This window comes from Wasmannia auropunctata, unplaced genomic scaffold, assembly GCF_000956235.1.
Source record: "Wasmannia auropunctata unplaced genomic scaffold, wasmannia.A_1.0 LD336099.1, whole genome shotgun sequence".
Classification (NCBI taxonomy): Eukaryota; Metazoa; Arthropoda; class Insecta; order Hymenoptera; family Formicidae; genus Wasmannia; species Wasmannia auropunctata.
Window position 1 is genome coordinate 578,837 of NW_012026791.1, and position 16,214 is coordinate 595,050.

The window sequence follows — 16,214 nt, forward strand, 5'->3', positions numbered from 1 at the left end:
TATTATATAGAAATGTGTCATGCTTATTGACAGTATAAATATGTATATATGTATATAGAAATTTAGTAACAATGTTTTTTAAAATAATGTTTTAAATATTTATTACTCGAAGTATATATTAAAATTCACTTCAACAAACTATGGTACTTTTAAGTGTTATAAATCCTTAAAATTATAACAAATATAATTGATTATACGGTACTAGTGTGATGTGTTGGTTTACGTTCATCCGCGTGTGTGCATATATATATATCTGTTACTATATATGATATTAATAAGCATAAAATTGGATATATTATGATACCTACCTTTCCAAGCAGAAGACGGCATACGATAAGAGTTTCGATGTCCAATATTCTGTTACGAGACTGCGAACGAATAATTATTTTTCGAGAGCCTGTACCCTTTGGGGAAGATATTCTGAAGGGAGGTTGCAATATATCGAGGGTATTACAGGATTAGGTCCAGGGCGAATTAGATGGTCTGGCTAACGCTTCGCGTATTAACGCACACATCGGTGCATATACGCGCGGTAGCTGCTAGTAGCGTAATAGCTAACTAGATTTGATTAATCGATTTGGTTGCGTACTTCTCCTTAAGCGACGCGGCACACCTGTTCAGATGTTTTCTCATACGCACATCGATCGTTTTCGGAATATTGGACATTGCCAAACACACTGGCCATGGTGTAACAAATACAATTTAGATTCAAAATGGTATATACACATGATAATTTTAGATTTCTAAATTGAACCTCTTTCACGCTGAATTTGAATGAATTACCCAATGATTTTAATACTATTCCTTTTTTTACTTTTATTTTTCTTAACTTGTAATTAAAAAAAACATAATATTTTTCGATCTAGGCAAAAATCCTTATTTTAGCGCAATATTATGCTTGTGGTACAAGCAGGATGATTGATTCGACGGCTTGAAGTAAACAGGCGTACTTAAAAACCTGAAGAACAAGAAGGCAACGTGGAACCGAGGGTTTAAAGAGGCTCTTTACAAAACTGAAAACAATGCATCGCGCGAACTATAAACGCTACTACCGTCCTCCGAGCTTGAAATATTTATTTTTTCTTTCATTGACAGCCATTTTCTCTCTATATTGCTACTATTCAAATGTATACTAGACTACACATGTGCTAGTTAGGTATTCCCGTTTATGATAACAATTTATAAAAATTTATTCGTTACAACAATAAGCATAGATCTTTCAGTACGCAGTACATATTAAAATAATTTGCAACATTTACTTGTCCTGAGAATAAAATTTGCGTATATTACATAGCGAACAGGCCCGGCGTTTTATGTGTGAATTGGTGGAGCAGTCCACAGCCTAAAATCAGGTGGATGTGGATTTTCACACCAGAAAAAATCCACATCCGACCACAGAGATTTAGCGGAGCTGTAATGGATGCCATTGATAAATTATTAAATGAATTTATAAAAATTCAAAAATAATTATAGAGCATCCATGTTTTTGATTGTAAAAAATAAATAATTAAATGTTAAAAGAGACAATCTGTGTACTTGAAAATTTTATCAACTACTAGTGGAGTGGAGGAAGTGGGACTTTTTATTAGAAATTTCCACAGTATTCCACATCAAGAGTTGAGACAATCGCCGGGCCTGATAGCGAACATAAGTTTGCATTACTTATTATATTACAGCAAAAACAACAAATTATTATATATAGGTATATAAACATACGTTTATAAAAAGTTTTATAATATTCATTGTAATTTAGAAAAATGTCTATACGTCATATGAAAATAGTATCGAAATGTCAGCTATAGCGAGAAAAAGTGCCGATTTTCTAATGATGACGTTAGCAAACCTTTCAGAATCCAATTAGTCGAGGGACACGTATAATTGGAATTTAGCTCTTAATTACTAGTTAATTAGCCACCGGCAGTATCAGCGACAGCGGTAGTAACGAGAGTTACCCTTAGGGAAGATTCATTGTGAGCATAGGCAATGCTTCGGGCTGCTTTTCGCTCGTTAATTCGACATTAATTTACAATTGATAATTATTTTTGGTCAACGGATTTTGTTCGCAGTTGGATTTCGTTCGAACGAGTTTTCATTGCATGGGTGCCATGCGTTTCTGCATATTAACTTGCTGAAAAAATTGTCATTATTGCCGTTGCGTACGCGACAATTATTTCACAGATATTTCATAAATTGTGGGCTATTATAAATTGCAACGTGTTATACACTTTTTTCGATAAAAATTTGCGCATAGCGGAAAGATATAAAATTTATAGTGATTTTTTGAAATTCTAATGTTTAATTTTAACGTTTTTATTTAATTACTATTCTACAAGGATAGACAAATTATAATATTTGTACTTAACTATACTTTTATTATATACTATATTATACTTGAGCAATTACAATTTGTAGCTTTATTGCATACAAAATATTTTTTCTTATCATATATATATACCTATATATATATAGTGTGTGTGTTGTGTGTGTACAATATATACTGAATATATCTACTTATAAACAGATTAAAGAATATAACGATTGGATAAACATATTAAAATATTATTAAGAATCATTATATCCAGATAGCATATAGAGTTAAAAAAGAATTCAATCATATATTATCAATTCTGAGTTCATTTTCAGCTGCATAAAGAATTTTTTTCTAGAATTCTGAAAAAAAATTTTTTGCACCTTTATATCCATTTTTTATATTTTCTAAAATAAAATTTTATTCATAAAAGAAAAAAAATTTTTTTCTTAGCTAGTTATATGACTATTCTTCAAAAATATGTATTATTATATGTGTTTTGTATCATTAGGTATTATTTTCTAAAAATCAATTTTCATAAAAAACTATATTTATAATCTTTTTACGCAAGAAAGCAATAAATAAATAAACTATATTTAGAAATAAAATATTAGTTTAGCTTTTTGTTTGATATTTTTATAATGAAGCGAGAAGTAAAGCAAGAAAAAATGAATTGATAAGGAAGCAATCACGGAAATGCAAAACTCGCTTTTTAGACATACACTAGATTGGTATTCTGGGTTCGAATACATTGCCAAGTCTGATATAATAGGTAATTTGATACGTGATGTATGCTCAGCTTCAACATACAGAGCTGTATAATCATCAATTACAGATAATGCTATCAAATAATGAGCTGCAAATTCAGTAAAATATTAATCTCGACACATCTCTGATTTTTGTAGCGCACAAATGTTAATTCCATTAATTTAACGTGCACGCGTTCTGCCTTATAATTATGTTTTTATTTTTATCTTTTGTTAAAGAATAAAATTGCGATACGTAACAATAATGATAAATATTAACAATGAACATTCATAAACATATTTTTATATTCTCAAAGTTATACAACCTCAAACATTATGATCATAAAAGTTTATACTTGTTTTTATTATTATTACAGGTGTTGGACATAACATAGAATCGGGGAAAGATTTCACGGTAGATGGACTCTCAGGTTTCAGTAAAAAGAAGAAGAAAAAACGCCGTCATAGGTGAGTCTCTGCCAGAAACTTTAACTTTGCATTTTCTTTCTTAGATTGCGTTATACTTTGCACGAAATAACAATTATACCTAATTTAATACCTGAATTATGAAAATATCTGTGCTCATCGATAGCAACTTGTAGTCGCAGTAAATATTTTCTTCATCTAGAAAGTTTAAAGTTTTATTATATACTACGTATATTACTACACATTGATAGTTTAATTTTTTGTTCGGAAGTATGAATTATGGAGTGTATTTGACTATTATTCTATATGAAATAACTTTAGTATTTTAGTATTTTATCCAACTGAAATTTAAAACGGAATATGAAATATTACACAAACCTTTCGCACTCTTAATTATTATGTATTTTTATTCGTTATGTTACTTAAAACAAATTGTACGGTATTTTAATGAATAGTAACAATTTAGTTCTATCATATTTTTAACTTGAAAATTAAAGTTTCGCGGTCAAGACACGATTACGGAATCCAAATAATATATTCGAAATATAATAATACTCGTACTTCTTATATTAAAATTTTAATTATATTTGATAGATGCACAAAGACAGATTAATAATATTATATTAACAAGTAATGTTACGAAAATTTATTACATACTTACTTATATGATTACTCTATAATCATATTTTTACATAATCTTATATGAATAATTTTAATTTAACAACGCAAAATAAGAAGTTATTTTCTACGTGGATAAATTATCGTGGTATCTACGTGGTATATTATAAATCTCGAATATTACATACGTTATTTCATGTTTAAAAACGGAATAAGATAAATTTAGGAAAAGAATATGATTATACATATTTTGCACAGTTATAATTTATATATTTATAATTAGGAATTATTATTTTATTATATATATGTATCTATAAGAATAATATTGTAGGTATTCTCTAATTACAATAAATAAAAGTAGAAATCTAATGATTTATAATATTTTAATGTTACGAATTTACATTAGAAACTCCAAATTAGCGCTTATTTCAACTTATTTGATATTTTGACACGATCATTGTTCAAAGATTCGAAATCAATCCGGTAGAATTCGAAAGGATTACATGGCAGTCTTTAAACGAGCGCATAAAACTGAAGCAGAATTGTCGACGATTTTCGCGTGTCCGCTTAACGAGCGGATGATCGTTCGGGAAATGACTTTCAATTTCGAAGCTTTCGTTCGGCCCACAAAGGCAGATGCCAGCTCGTTCTCTGCGCAACCTACAATTTGTCGAATCGCAAGACTAATTGGACGTCTTGCCGTCAAATTCGCTTCTCCAGTTTCTGTCGTATCACGCGCATATGTGCCTTCTGGCCGGACACTCGTCTACCATCGACTGTCCATCGCACGTTGCTGAGTTATACATCCTGCTTATGAAAAAGAAGAAGAAACGAAGTAATCATTGGTTACTGACGTGTTCGCGCTTCGTCTCTCGTCTCTACATCATATCTACATCGACAAAACGTGTGCCCGTTTGCCAACTAATTGTATAAGCTAATGATGGAACATACTTGCGGCCACTTAGGAAAATAGACTTGGCGATTGCTAATGCGAAATCATGCGTTAACAAGAATGAGTCATTTTGAAAGTATTATTATCGAAATGATAATTAAATTGAATTAACATTTTTATAACTGCCAACGCTAAAACTGCACATGTATCCTGTCGCCTTTGTATAAACATTAATGCTGTTACGCTTAGATAATGTGACAATAGGGTTTATTAAATAATAGAAGTGAAAAATACACGTGTTTTTTACATACAAATTTCTTTTCCAATTTCTTTCACATGCACACGTTTGTAAACACAATCTCGCAACTATCTGTTTTTCTTTTTACGGAAAGACATTTAAATTATTTATGCAATATACCAAATATATAGAATATATATCTGTTGACGTTTGATGTAACTATACTTAATGTATCTATACGAGAAAATCGTGTAAATTTGTGACTTGATATTAATTATGCAATGATAAAGCGCTTATATGAATTTCTGCACTTTGATTTAGATTTAAATTTGTAGTACATTTTAATTCAACGTACTCGTTGCAGAAAACATTTGCTTATTATAAAATGTCACTTTGTTTCAAGTAATTAACAAAGTTTTTGATATTTTCAGCTTTGATATTTCTGACTTGATAATTTGATATAAATGTCGCGTACCGCGCGCGCGAATATTACTTGGAATTTTCTTTCGATCTTTCGCGAGAGAGCAGGATAGATTTAAGGTAGAAACTCTGTAATGGCATATAACTAGGTTCATGTGGTTGTTGCTCCAGGACGATCTTCACGTCACAGCAGTTGGAGGCGCTGGAGGCAGCTTTCAAGGAAGCCCATTATCCTGACGTCTATGCCCGCGAGATGCTAAGTCTGAGGACTGATCTACCCGAGGACAGGATACAGGTAAGCGAAAATAAGAACATTGATTTCTACGTATAAATTGCTACAATTTTACATGGATAAAGTTAGAGAAGATAAAATTGGACGTTTTTAACAATTTAAGACAATTATATAGGCAAGTGAGTTCATATTAAATCGGAAATTGGAACGCCACTATTAAAAATTAAGTCTCGTTGAAATCTTCATTTATAGCAATAAATATAGAACATCTATATGAATATATATGGCCATTTTTAGTCTAACTTTAACAAAAACTTACATAAACAAGAAATTATTTGTGGTGCTATATGCTACCGAAAATAATTGTCTATGAGATTTGTATAAATCAGCTCCCTGACTACTTTTCCTCTTTGTAAATTTTTAAGATTTTCGGCGCAATTGTTGCAAGCTTTGTAAATTATTGACGGTTCGTTGGCAAGTGTAGAGTGTAGTGTGGTAGCACCAAAAGCCGTGACTACATATAAGAGAGGACATTTTTCAGAATTGAGACGGTTAGTTACTGCGGACCTATGGGAAGTAAATTGATATCAGTTTCCGCATGATGAAACAAGGCGGAACAAGATTCTTTTTCTGTCTCGCTCTTTTTCTAATATCCCCTTTTCACATTTTTCTTTCCTTCTTATTCTTTATCTCGATCTCCATCTCTTTTCTGGTCGTTTCTGTTTTTACATCAAAATTGTAATTCTCACATCATCCTTCTTCGTACATCGCAAAGCAACATCCATGTGCATCATGCATGCATAACGCAGATATATGACAAATATGTCGCCTGCCATATTTTTCATTCGGTTATTATACACAAGACTTGAATATTTCAAGCGAATAATGGACCGGTCACTGTGAAGATCATTGCAAATGTTCTGGCGAAGCATCTGCGCTCTGGCATAGTAAAAAACGTAGCCGTAGCAAATTTTCTTTTTTCAACGTTAATACGTAATAAATGTGCGATAAATCACTGTTAAATCTGTATTAGAGAATTGAGAATAACTTTTCGTAAGCCTCATAGATAAACTAACTTTTTGTTTTTACTTAAAGACTTAATACTGAAAAGCGGAAAGCGTTATGATATGCTTAATTATTTCTGAGAGTTATTTGTGAGATTTTCACGTGGTAATTGTTTTATAGCAATTACAAATTTTTGAGAAAAAAAAAGAACTTCGTGCGTAAAAGTCGGCTTTTGTATCAGTCGGGTTTTATAAATTTAATACGCAGTTCATTTGAAGCAAAACCAGATAAGAGATATGTCGACGAATATGCCTACAATTGAAAATTTGAGATTCAGTTTTCCATTCCTTTTTTTTCTTCATTATTTTTAAAGAAAAAGGAAAAAGTGAGTGCAAGAAAGAGATTGCTCAAGCATATCGCAACATGCAGTTTTCATCTATGATGCTTCGATTGCATGCGTGTGTACATTAACGCGCAGCGTTGTGTATATCGTACATCAGAGGTGCCCAAGTGGATTTAACTAAGAGATTCCGCACCCTGCTTGTACATACATCCCCCACTACTACTAACTTATCACGCTTGTCGATTCGTATCGTAGACTAGGGGAAATGGGGCGGGGGGGAGAGAGCTGGGAGAGCATGTGGGAGAAAATGGCCCGCGGGCCACGATTCGGACACCTCTGTATACATATATGTGAATGAGCGTTTCCAGCATACAACATATACATATGCACGCAACCTGTGCGCGGCAGCCAGTGATTATATTTTGATATAATTCGAGGTACGAGGGTGGTTGGCGCGAGCGGCGGGGGTAGCTGGTGAGCCAAGTAGAAGGGAGACTAGAGGGGCGGGGTGGGTTGGGGAATCATGACGGCATGGGGTTGTCGAGGCTGCTTGAAGCGTGCAGGCGCGTACACACAGAGTGCCGGGGAACGACAAAGCGGCCATTACAGGATGGGTGCGGTCCCGCGGGCCAATCAGAGAGAGGAATCAGGGACCGGACGGCCAATCAGAACGCGCTTTCCACCCGTCTTTTGTTTCTAAATTTGCGCGCGCGACGGGGACACAATATAACGAGGCGCGAGACGGAAAGAGGAGCTGATAATCGTTAACGGGGATATTTTTGCACGGAGAGGGGAAGGTGCAGGCATCTTTTTCTCTCTGTCGTTCATTTTATCTCATTCCTTCTCATTCTGTACACCTCACATATTTTGCTCTTTATTTTCGAATTTGTCGTTATCTTTCTTCGGGAATTACTTAGCTGACAATGAGTTATTTAGACGTCACGCGCAGTGTTTTTGTACATTATTTGAATTTAAAAACTTTCAAATCATGTGTGTTATCAAAAGGCCGTTTTGTACAAACAAACATAATCAATGTCTGTTATGTTTATTTGCATCAAATTTTTTATTTAATTCTTTGTTTAATATCTATAGTTATTTATCTATAGTTACTTAAATTTTTCTACATTTGTATTGTCATATCTTGCTATTTTTATTAATTTATCAAACATACTTATTTAATTGAAATTTTTCAAATTTCTTAATAATATACAGAGTATTGCTATGTATTAAATTGTATATTTTTACGTCTAATTAATTTTTTAATAGTTGTAAATTTTTAGAAACATTTAATTGATATTAATTTGAAAATAATTTGAATTGAAATTAATTTGAAAAATTTGTAAAGAAAATTCTTTGATTATTAAATCAGATTTGATTATCAATAAACCAGAAAAGGGCAGTTCTTTTCTCTTAAACATAATTATTTAACAAGACCTTATTATTGACGAAATCATAGAAATTAAAATGTAATTAATTATCGAAAGAGAAGTGTACATATTTCTTTTTTATGTTGAAAAAATTAAAAAATACAACAATGAGTGTTTTATAAAACGTTTCGAATTTTCTCGTGCAGAATAGTGTCAAAATGATTTTAAAAAATTGTTTGTAATTTTCTGATAATAAATAAGAGAATAAAATTAATAAAATTAATATTTTTTAATTCTTTGATCTTTGGCTATAAATATCACGATTGTAAGAAATAATTGGGATGGAAAATTTTCGCTCTAATAAAATTGTCCTGCACCCATTCAGTAATTTGACAGTAAGTCGATTTCTGAATGCGTCAAAGCGTTATTACTTAATGAAATTAATGATTTCGGATACATTGACCTAATATTTGAATAGAAATTAATTAATTATGAACTTAACAAATTGCTGGTCATCATCTCCATTCTGAATATACGAGAATATAATTATACGGAAGCTGTTCTAATAAATATATTTGTATATCAAATACTTTTGTATAAAAAATAAATTGACATTAATAATTATGGAAAATAAAAATGTTATTTTTTATGTACTAGTTAATAAGAGACCATAAAATGATGTGTGAGAGAGAGAAAGAGAGAGAAAGAATAAAATAAACAGCATTTATGTTCATTACATTTGCATGTATTGTGATTTTAAATGACATCTGAACTAAATCTAGCACAGATATTATTTAAAATCGCAACTAAATGTGTTAACACTAATTGTAAGTTATGTATGCTTCAATTTATATTTAAAAAAAACATTTAAATGAACAAATAATTAATCAAAACGACTGTTGTTTAATTACTTGCATAAAACGGATTTAAAAATCATTTGATGTTATTGGAACAGAAATTATTGGTATAGGTGGTAAATTCTGCAAAGCTTGTTTTACGTATGTTGATGTCATTGTTCTTGTTATTATATAATTGCGATAGAATTGGTAGCTTTGTTATCATTTTGCCAGTCCGTTATCGCCGTACCAGAACTACAATACTGAAGAAAAGCAGTCGAAACCTCCTGCAGCGAGGTTAATCGAAATGTCTTCAACAGACTGCCTACTGGCTTTTTATATTTGGACTTTATATATGAAATATCAGTATATCTGATAAAAATATCCGATTGTGCATTGGATATCATTTCGACGAAGAGAGCAATTGACGGTTTTTCTTGATGACTTCTTTTGGTGCATTACTGTATTATATCACTGTGGAAGATTAAATGCTTGGAATTTCTAACATATACAATCAGTTTTTTCTATAAATGACATAGAGGAAGGCAACTTGTTATAACGAACTTATATGTTCGCGACTCGGCTACGTCTAATTGCCGGGTAGAATCACGTACAAATGGATATAATTTCGGCGATCTGAGGGTTATAATTTCTTATGGGGAGCGCGCGAAAATTTCACCCTGTATTCCGAGCATAGTCTAGTTTCGGCGCGATCGATATATATGTACGCAGAAAGGGTCCCATGTTGCGGAGCGATTTGAACTAAATTATAAGCGAAATGAGTATTAAGTTATTACATGATTAGAGCTGCACGAGTCGAGCATTGTGAGACAATAAGTCGGTTAATATTTCGTGTTTTCCATGTTTTACATGTTCGTATATGTTATTTTATAGCTTAATTAGTTGAGCGACGAGAGTTGATTGTTGTTGACTGAAATTTATGAATAATAAGGAGAAAAATTTTATACATGAATATAGAATAATTTTTATTTGCACGCGAAAACTTATTTGTGCTTATTATATAACTACCACAGGAAATTGAAAAACTTATTCGTATACGGTGGACAATTTGTCGAATTATAGGGTTGACTATATGCTGATCTAAATAGGTTCTAAAATTATATTTTCGCAAGGACAGGCGACCTTTTTTTCTTTGAATAATTTATCGCACATAACAAGATTGTAGGCTCGTGAAGGGAAAGACGGTGCATATAGGATCGTGTGCCAGTGTTCCCGCCGTAAGCGGCCCATTAGCGAAGAATTTTGACGTGATTCACACAATCGTCACGCGTCCGTTGGACGAAGAAAGCAGAAGGATGGAAAGCCGCCTTCGACTCGAGGAGAAAAAAAATTTATTTCAAGTAGCAGCGAGAAGCTCGCGATGCGCAAGTCATCCACAGAGCTCTCGAGGGTTCTCACCCGCGGGTTCCACGTGAGTTCCCTGACAAAAGTTTCTCTGAAGGAATCCCCCTTCCTGACAACAAGGCCCCATTGTCAAGGCCCCGTTTGCGCTCGGGCGCCATTGAGGATTCGTTAGAACGGCCAGCCAGGTAGGAGGCGCGAGTCGCTTCTCCGACAAGGTGTTCGACATTTCCTTCTCATTCTGCAAGATCACTCTTCTGCCACGTTCTACGATATATGTGTTTCATATATCGCCCTTTTATAATTAATAGTTCCGTCTTAAGCATTTTGTGTGGTTATTTTATATTTTTCAAGTTCTTATAGAAAGAATCACATCCCCCCTCGTGTTTTGTTGAAAATTCTTAAATAAATACCTTTAGTAGATATTATACTTATTCTTTTTCACTCAATTATATAGTACATTATGTTTATTTAAGAAGTATGGTTGCAGTTTGAATAAAAATCAAGTAATTTAATAACCTGAAACAATTTTTGTGACAGATTTGACAATTTAGAGAGATATACAGTATTATCCAATACAGTAACTTTATATTAACATATTTCGTTGCCGTTTTTATGCGATGTTTTTGTCCATTCAAGTCGCATGTATCACCAAAAGTATATCATGTAATAACTTACATATTCTACTATATTCAAAATATTAGATCGCTTGAATGGAAAGTTCAGTCAGGCTCACTATTGTGACACGGTGTTAAACATAAGTGTTAAAATATAGAGATTGGGAATATGTATGTGTATGCAATGGTTTTCTTATTCATTACATTATTATAACGTCTGTTATAAGATATCGTTGCATAGTATTTAAACATTATAATATTTAAATTTTTAATACAGTATCGAACCTCGATAACTCGAATCTCTATAACTCGAAAACCGACTCGAAAAACTTCGAATTTTTTACTTTAAAATCTATTATAAATTATAAACTTTCGTACAAAGCTTTCGTGATTTTCATATGTTAACTCTCTTTTACTCGAACTTCGATAAAGCGAAATCTTTATAATTTGAAGATTTTTACAGCTGGTCCCTTGAGATTCGAGTTATCGAGGTTCGACTGTATGCAATTTTGTATGCATTATAGTACTTGTATATTATATCTGTATGTGTACCTGCTGTCACACACATATTAGGTATATTTTTATATATATTTAAAAATATATTGCAATCTTGAACAGTCACAAAAACAAAGAATAAAATGACGTAAAAAAAGTTATTTACGTGGAAATGGATTTTCACCTAATTACATAAGTAACAACATAGTGAATATTTTAAATAGGCTAAAATAATACTTTACCAGGTTTTTTTTCGTAATGTAGCCCACTTAAAAATTTAACAAGTATCTCACAAGCACATCATGTCTCTCGTATTGGAAAAACAACTTGATGCAATCTACAAAATGGCGGCTTGAGCTGCGGACACTTGCGGAGACAGCACGAGAAACATTGCTCGTAAAACAGCGGAAGCGGCTTCGAATTCGGTTTCGTCGACGAAAGATCTTTCTTTAGTACACAGCTGCTGCCGAATGCGGCGTTGCTATTGTATTATTTGTAGAATCGAGCCGAAGATAGATGAAATTCTATTCTATCGTTATATTGCTACAATTCTTGTAGAGTAAAAACGGATGTAAAAAACCCCAATATAGTCGTGTAATGTGTGTGGCAGTAATTATCTGCAGGTATTTGTAAATTTTTGTCTCAGCAGGCGTTATAAATGATAATAAAATTCTCAGATTTTCAATCCGACTTTTTTTTAGAAAAATATTTATCGTCGGAAAAATTTTTATAAATATATATTTTTTAACGAACATCTGAAAAGCATTGTATATAAGAAACACAAAATTTATATATATTTTTTTATTCGATTCCATAAATGAGTTATTCTGTTGTAAAAATAAAAATTGGAGTTTGTATTATAAATATTCAAAAATAAGTATTTCCTAACTAATAACTTACATATATATATATATGTTATAACGAGCGTAAAGAAAAGTATCTCAATTTTCTAGATTGTGCATAGTGCAGATTGTGTGTAGTAGAAGTGCGCGTACTCATTTCGATTACTTTAACGACCAACAACTTCGTACTTCTTGACATATCAAATATATCCACTACATTGCATGCATCATACGCTGCAGAATGAGCATTTCCAGTATCGTCGACATTTAGAATCGACGGCAGAGTGGAGAGAAGAAAACTCCGTTGGAGGGTATAATTCCCTGGAACGACATAACGAGGAATCGAGTCACGTCTGTGTTGCTACAAGTAACTCGCTTCTCCTTTTCGTACTCGTCTTCTTTTTTCACTCTTCTTTTTCCTTATCTTTCTCTATCTCTTCTTCGATCTTCTGTTACAATGTCTTACAATCCTCCGTTTGCTCCTGAACCGAGTCGCAGGATTGCTCTCGTAGAGAAGACGTGCTAAGAAAGGGTAATGGTGCGGAAACAGCTCAAATGACCCGCGAATTTTCAGCAGGCGAGCGAGACTTCCTACTCGTGTTTATGTTTAGTAGGCACCCACCGTCGTAAGTCGTTGAGAATTATATGCCGATATTATCATTCACACGGGGAATTTATGGTAATTCGTAAATCAGTTGTAGTTTTCCTCTCTATCGTTAATATCGCGAGAGACTGCAGTGTTGTCCTCGAAAAATGGTCCCTTTTTTTATTTAATATATTTTATGTACAACTATTTTATAAGATAACATTTTTCTGCTTTATATAAAAAATTATTTAATTTATATATAATATTTATGCAATTATTATCTCTCTCGTTGTATAAGAAAGCGTAAGTATTTTTTTTTGCTATATATTTCAGTATAATTGTCTTTTTTCTCCACAAATATTTCTGTAGTATTTGTTACGCAAATTCTAGTATTATTAAATATGTGTATCTCTAAATTACATTTAAGAAATTTTTATTAAAATGATTTTACTATACATTTCTTGTTTTGTATTTTTTTTATAGATATATGTATATTTTTATTTATATTATTTTAATATCGTTAACTCGCACAACTGTGCTCTTACAGCTATAGCTCTTTATTACAAATTTCATTTAAAAAAATCAATTATTGCAAATAATTGTTTACAGTTATTAATTATTATTGCGTAAATGTTTGCTTATGACTAAGATTGCTTGTTATTTTATTGCAAACGGACGAACATTGAAAATCCTTTTATTTTTCGAAAAGTTACTTTTCTCCATGAATGCGAGCTATGACAGGTGGATATCCTGGTTAAGAATTTCATAAGGACTCGAAGCTGAGTATATTCTAGAGAAGACGTCAACATCTCTAAAAGTGGGACTAACGCTGAGTAAATAATACTGAGATCTGAAATTAGCTATTTCCGACTGAGTAAAATAAATATTTTCTCATCGGACCGTTCTTAAGGGATTATGAAAATCTTTCGTGTTGAATATATGTATATGTATAATGGCTGGATGATCATATATGGCGTGACTATTTCGAACTTATAGAAAAACGATTATGATAAGTTCTGTTCCTTTGTTTTCTCTTTATGTCTTTAGAATAAGAAATTTTTAATTATACCAGCTTCCGTATAATTATACATTATAAATTGCACATATCTGCACACATATAGTGTTATATACTTTTTATTTTGATAAAAATTTAAAAAATAGCGATAAATATATGATATTAATGTTCTTTCTATGTTACATACATTTCTTTTCTCTCTCTCTCTCTCTCTCTCTCTCTCTCTTGTAATTTATAAATATAAATATTTCTTCTAATTGTTTCTAACAAAAATCGTGCACTGACTAAAAACATCAAATATCAAAATATACTGGTTAGATATACAACTATATGCGTATATGTAATATTAATTTAAGATTTAATTTTAAGAAATAAAATAATAAGAAGAAATGAAAGTAATACAAAAAGAAAATATTTATAACAATTATAGCAATATTCCAATAAAAAGTTATGTGAGGCAACTCATGAAGAGAGAACAAACATTTTTTTATATTGTATATTCAAATTAAATTTCCGTTACAAGTTCTTACTGATAATATGTGAACTGATAACATAAACAAATTTTAAATATTACATATTTAATGCATGGAAGGTTATGTACTTAGAAAATTTTTATTTAATATTTCTTTTAAATATATAAAAAGTCTTCTTTTACTTACAATTTGAAACACAACTTAAAAATGCTATAAAATGTTTGATATGTTTGTTTAGTACGCCACAAATTAAGACTACGTTTTTATACATAACAATCCAGGGAGAACTTTTCGGTGCCGCTGACCGATTATTGATTTTATCTTTTGTACGTCTGCAACCAACGCGTGGTCGGCGCGCGTGTATCTGTCTGGGTTTGTATGTATGCGTGTATGGATATACATGATATCGTAGGGTGACAAAGCAACGAATGCATTAAATACTTGAGGGTGTATCCTCACTCACGGTGATGAACACGTACAGAAACAAATTAAAACGTCTAAAAATTGATAAAAAGACTTTTTCCTCCTCTTTCCTATATACAATTACAAGATTTTATCATGTAAAAATTTGTTACACGAGCAGTAGAATGCGCTCGAAAAGGCAACACATGGAAAAGTCTGTACATTTCTTTTTCTAATCTCTAGATATTTGTACACTTTTTGCTTAGATTTTCTCACTTTCGAATTTTTTACTCGCTACTTTTCTTTTTAAATCTTAAAGTAATTCACTCTTTTGTACGAATCTATCTGCATATTCATTTGTTTTCTTTACAGCACATAATTTTTAATTGCTTTACTTTCATAATTTACATCATATATTAATTACTACATGAAAGTGTAACATATATTACTTTATAAAAACATGGATTTTTGACGATAAAAAGTTTATTTAATTAAAAAAAATGCGTATAAAATTATACAGTGAAATTACTCATAACAATTACGATGAACTGTAATAAAATTTGTTGCGTACACAATTCAGATTTATTATGTAATAATTTTATTTCATTTTAAGCAATAAAAATATCTGTGTGCATAAGTGTGGAAATTTTTGTTTTACAAATTGGAGAACATTTAACAATTTATTAATATTTAAAAATAAATATATTTTCTTTTAAAAGATATTTGTATACATTTGATTGTATAAATAAGTCAACTTTTCAATATTCAATTTATATTGAAAAAATTCGCAATTTGTAACATCAAGAGATTAATATTTATTTTTGTCTACTTTTTGCCATAAATTGATATGTGTATGTGGATATGTGTGTGGATATATCTTTTTTTCAATACTATCAAATAATCGATAGAACACAAAAATTGAGAAGTTAATCTCCCGATGTTTCTAGTTTATCTTTACATCTTTAAATTCTATAAAAAAATTAAATACGCT

The 16,214-nt window shown here is 31.4% G+C and overlaps 1 protein-coding gene across 1 annotated transcript in view; it reads left to right on the plus strand.

Moving 5' to 3' along the window:
- The window catches only part of LOC105462132 (visual system homeobox 2-like), a 50,784-nt gene that overhangs the window by 26,195 nt on the left and 8,375 nt on the right, over positions 1-16,214 (plus strand). The window contains exons 3-4 of the mRNA XM_011708670.1: positions 3,432-3,521; positions 5,813-5,943. Coding sequence (XP_011706972.1) covers positions 3,432-3,521; positions 5,813-5,943 — 221 coding nt within the window. The remainder of the gene's footprint in view (positions 1-3,431; positions 3,522-5,812; positions 5,944-16,214) is intronic.